The 4,089-nt window shown below is 30.0% G+C and overlaps 1 protein-coding gene and 1 long non-coding RNA gene across 3 annotated transcripts in view; both read left to right on the forward strand.

Moving 5' to 3' along the window:
* ankrd29 (ankyrin repeat domain 29) overlaps nt 1–687 on the forward strand; it is a 7,610-nt gene extending 6,923 nt beyond the window's left edge. For both annotated transcript variants that reach the window (XM_016462248.1, XM_016462249.1), the window contains one exon: nt 339–687. In XM_016462248.1, the coding sequence (XP_016317734.1) occupies nt 339–422 (84 nt within the window). In that variant the 3' untranslated portion in view covers nt 423–687. The remainder of the gene's footprint in view (nt 1–338) is intronic.
* Nucleotides 688–2,780: 2,093 nt separating this feature from the next.
* The window catches only part of LOC107669830 (uncharacterized), a 3,029-nt gene continuing 1,720 nt past the window's right edge, over nt 2,781–4,089 (forward strand). The window contains exons 1-2 of the long non-coding RNA XR_001632039.1: nt 2,781–2,934; nt 3,652–3,763. This is a non-coding gene — a long non-coding RNA (uncharacterized LOC107669830). The remainder of the gene's footprint in view (nt 2,935–3,651; nt 3,764–4,089) is intronic.

Raw genomic sequence — 4,089 nt, forward strand, 5'->3', positions numbered from 1 at the left:
AAATAAATGTGTGTGTGTATATATATATGTATGTGTGTGTGTGTGTGTGTGTGTGTGTGTGTGTGTGTAGGTAAAATCATAGGTAAAGGTGTTCTGTCAAAAAATAGTTAAAAGGTTGTATGTAGTTTAAAGGTTAACAAAAATAGTTGCTAGTTGAAAAAATAGTGCTGACATCTACTGGTCAGTGTGAGCGTTTAAGTAATGAATGTGCTGCAGTCAATGGCTAAAAATGTGATAAATGCTGCAGTAATCTAATTCACTTCATAGTAGATCATAAAAGCACAGATGAATGATAATCTGGTTTTATCTGGTGTTTTAATGGCACGTTCTCTCCACAGAATAATGAACTGCCGGAGGATCTGACGAAGAACGAGCGCATCCTGAGAGTCCTGCGCCTGCCGCTGCTGAATGGAGGGAGCTGATGACTGCTGGGTTTGCTCTTAGCGCTCTCTGCTGTCCTTGTTTTTAGATTGATGAAAAATTAATGCACTGCATCCTCCTGAGAGAGGAGCCGCTGCCCGGAACAGCTTTCCTGTCTCAAACAGCCCATCTTATAATGTTGCTTGCTTGCAACAATGCACTGAAAAGCAGAATTGCTTATTCTTCATCTCGGAAATGTTATGACATAATGTACTTTTTTTTTTTTTTAAGTCTAAAACATTTACCAAATTTGTATATTTTGTAAGAAGCAGCTTATGTTTTTTTGTTGAAAAAATAAAATGTTTAAACAATTATTTTGGTATCATTATTTTAGTAGTGTCTTGTAGCTTGCAAATATATTTGAATTAATAGCATGTTTTCTTTAAAAGAGCTCATGAATCAGTGTTTATGTCATAGGACTACTAAAACAAAGAAAGGGAAACTTCACAAACAAATAGCTAGTCACAACACAATAATAATAAAAAAAGCTCAATATTTGTAAAAAATAAAAAGATTAAAAAACGTATTCTTGGCTTTTTGATGAGTAGTTTGTCTTGCCATATTTATTTTCTGCTGAAATGGAATTCAGACTTTGTTTTCTTTAGAAAAGTTTAAATCTTGGTGCGTAAATATTTGTTTTCTTAACATTTTATGTAGCATTTTGTCTGTGTGAGAAGTGTGCTAAAATGTATATTTGTCAAAAGAATACATGAAAATGCTGCTTTTAACGTCTTTTGACTATTTAAAAAATATTTATTTGATTGCATACACAAAAACATGATTAAAAAAAAACATTTTATTTTAAACATTGCTACAGTATTAAATTTTTATTTGTTTGTAAACTAATTCTTGGGTCTTTGAGGTGTATTTTTTTCTTGCCATATTTATTCTCCACTGAAATGCATTTTGAACTTCATATTATCTTCGAGAAATGTCAACATCTTGGTTCTTAAATATGCGTTTCTTAACATTCTATTTAGCTTTTTGTCTGTGCAAGAAGTGTGGTGAACTGTTTATTTGTCAAAATAATAAATGTAAACGAAAATGCTGCTTTTTAGCGTATTTTAAGAGGGAATGAAATATTTTGAATGGAGGGAGCTGATGACTGCTGGGTTTGCTCTTAGCTGTCTCTGCTGTCCTTGTTTTTAGACTGATGAAAAATTAATGCACTGCATCCTCCTGAGAGAGGAGCCGCTGCCCGGAACAGCTTTCCTGTCTCAAACAGCCCATCTTATAATGTTGCTTGCTTGCAACAATGCACTGAAAAGCAGAATTGCTTATTCTTCATCTCGGAAATGTTATGACATAATGTACTTTTTTTTTTTTTTAAGTCTAAAACATTTACCAAATTTGTATATTTTGTAAGAAGCAGCTTATGTTTTTTTGTTGAAAAAATAAAACGTTTAAACAATTATTTTGGTATCATTATTTTAGTAGTGTCTTGTAGCTTGCAAATATATTTGAATTAATAGCATGTTTTCTTTAAAAGAGCTCATGAATCAGTGTTTATGTCATAGGACTACTAAAACAAAGAAAGGGAAACTTCACAAACAAATAGCTAGTCACAACACAATAATAATAAAAAAAGCTCAATATTTGTAAAAAATAAAAAGATTAAAAAACGTATTCTTGGCTTTTTGATGAGTAGTTTGTCTTGCCATATTTATTTTCTGCTGAAATGGAATTCAGACTTTGTTTTCTTTAGAAAAGTTTAAATCTTGGTGCGTAAATATTTGTTTTCTCAACATTTTATGTAGCATTTTGTCTGTGTGAGAAGTGTGCTAAAATGTATATTTGTCAAAAGAATACATGAAAATGCTGCTTTTAACGTCTTTTGACTATTTAAAAAATATTTATTTGATTGCATACACAAAAACATGATTAAAAAAATCCATTTTATTTTAAACATTGCTACAGTATTTAATTTTTATTTGTTTGTAAACTGTAATTCTTGGGTCTTTGAGGTGTATTTTTTTTCTTGCCATATTTATTCTCCACTGAAATACATTTTGAACTTCATATTATCTTCGAGAAATGTCAAAATCTTGGTTCTTAAATATGCGTTTCTTATTCTATTTAGCTTTTTGTCTGTGCAAGAAGTGTGGTGAACTGTTTATTTGTCAAAATAATAAATGTAAACGAAAATGCTGCTTTTTAGCGTATTTTAAGAGGGAATGAAATATTTAAAAATCCATTTATTTGCTCAAAACGAGAATTTTTATTTTATTATGTATTTTCTTTTATTATTTTAATTATTTAAAGTATATTTTATATTATTTGTATCAGTAAACTAGTACTTTTTGGCGCGTCGCAAAGAAGGCGTGTCCGATGCGCGGGAAAGGTGTGGCTCGACGCTCGTCCTCCTCCGTAAACACTCGACGCGGAAGTGCGCGAGACGCACAGATTTACCGAGATTCCGCGATACATTCATTTAAAAAAATGTATATATTTGAACCGTTCCCGCAGTAACATATTATAAGTTCACCGTCAACAATGACAAATGCCAATTTACAGGTAAGAGCGATATAACAGCCATAATAGTGGACCTTTTCATGCTATTATATATAATATATGTATTATTGTTATACTTCTTGTCATTTTTCTGTTCTCTTTAAACGTATGCTTCGACAACATACAGTCGAAAATATAATTATGTTGTTGTTTAGGATATATGTATTTTTTATGTGTTCGTTATATTCGCTTGTTTATTATTTTGATACATACATACATATAAGAAAGAGCTTCTTAACTTATTTGTTACATTGTAAAGCTCCTGTCTTGTATGTTTTTTTTAAATCTCCTGTATGTATTCATTAGCCTGTCCTTAAACTGGTCTAACCAGTTATCCGTACATTACACCACACTATAACATCATCTTATTTAACACAGACAGTCCAACACAGATTTCATTTGAATTCAAGATTTGAAACATTTAAACAGGCCTGTCATTGCTTTACAACCTGACCAAGTCATCTATATATGGGTGTTTGTGTAACTACAGACAGTTTTAGATCTTATTATTTCATTTATATCGCTTGTGTGCAGAATAATTTTATTTCCAATTATTTTTATTTGTTATTTAATTTAATTTAATTTATTTCCAAAGTGTGAAATATTGTATGTAATTGCTTGCATTTATGACACATACAATAAAATGATAGCCTTAGCAAGAAAAACACTATTTTTTTTTCCTTTTTGAATATCTCTTGTATATTTACTTGTGCACAATAGAAAGCCATTGATTTGGCCAGCAGAGCTTCTGAGGAGGACAAGGCCAAAAACTACGAGGAAGCTCTGCGCCTCTATCAGCATGCAATCCAGTATTTTCTTCATGTGGTAAAATGTAAGAAGCCAAAAGCCACTATTTATAAACTTCACTTAGATTTCACGTGCAATTTTTTAAATATATTTATATTTTATTTTTATGTTTATTTATATTTAAACAGGCTATATTCATTTAAAACTGTTTAAATTAGTAGTATATTAATATATTATAAAATATTAATAACATAAAATATGATTAATAGATATTAATAAAACATTACTTGTTTATTTATAATATTAATTATTAATTATAACATTTCATATAAAGATCCATATATATATATATATATATAATTGTTTTTGAAGAAATCATGTTAAAATGTGAGATGTGAGTATAATGCCACA

The sequence above is a fragment of the Sinocyclocheilus anshuiensis genome, unplaced genomic scaffold, assembly GCF_001515605.1.
Source record: "Sinocyclocheilus anshuiensis isolate Anshui unplaced genomic scaffold, SAMN03320099.WGS_v1.1 scaffold560, whole genome shotgun sequence".
In the NCBI taxonomy this organism is placed as follows: domain Eukaryota; kingdom Metazoa; phylum Chordata; class Actinopteri; order Cypriniformes; family Cyprinidae; genus Sinocyclocheilus; species Sinocyclocheilus anshuiensis.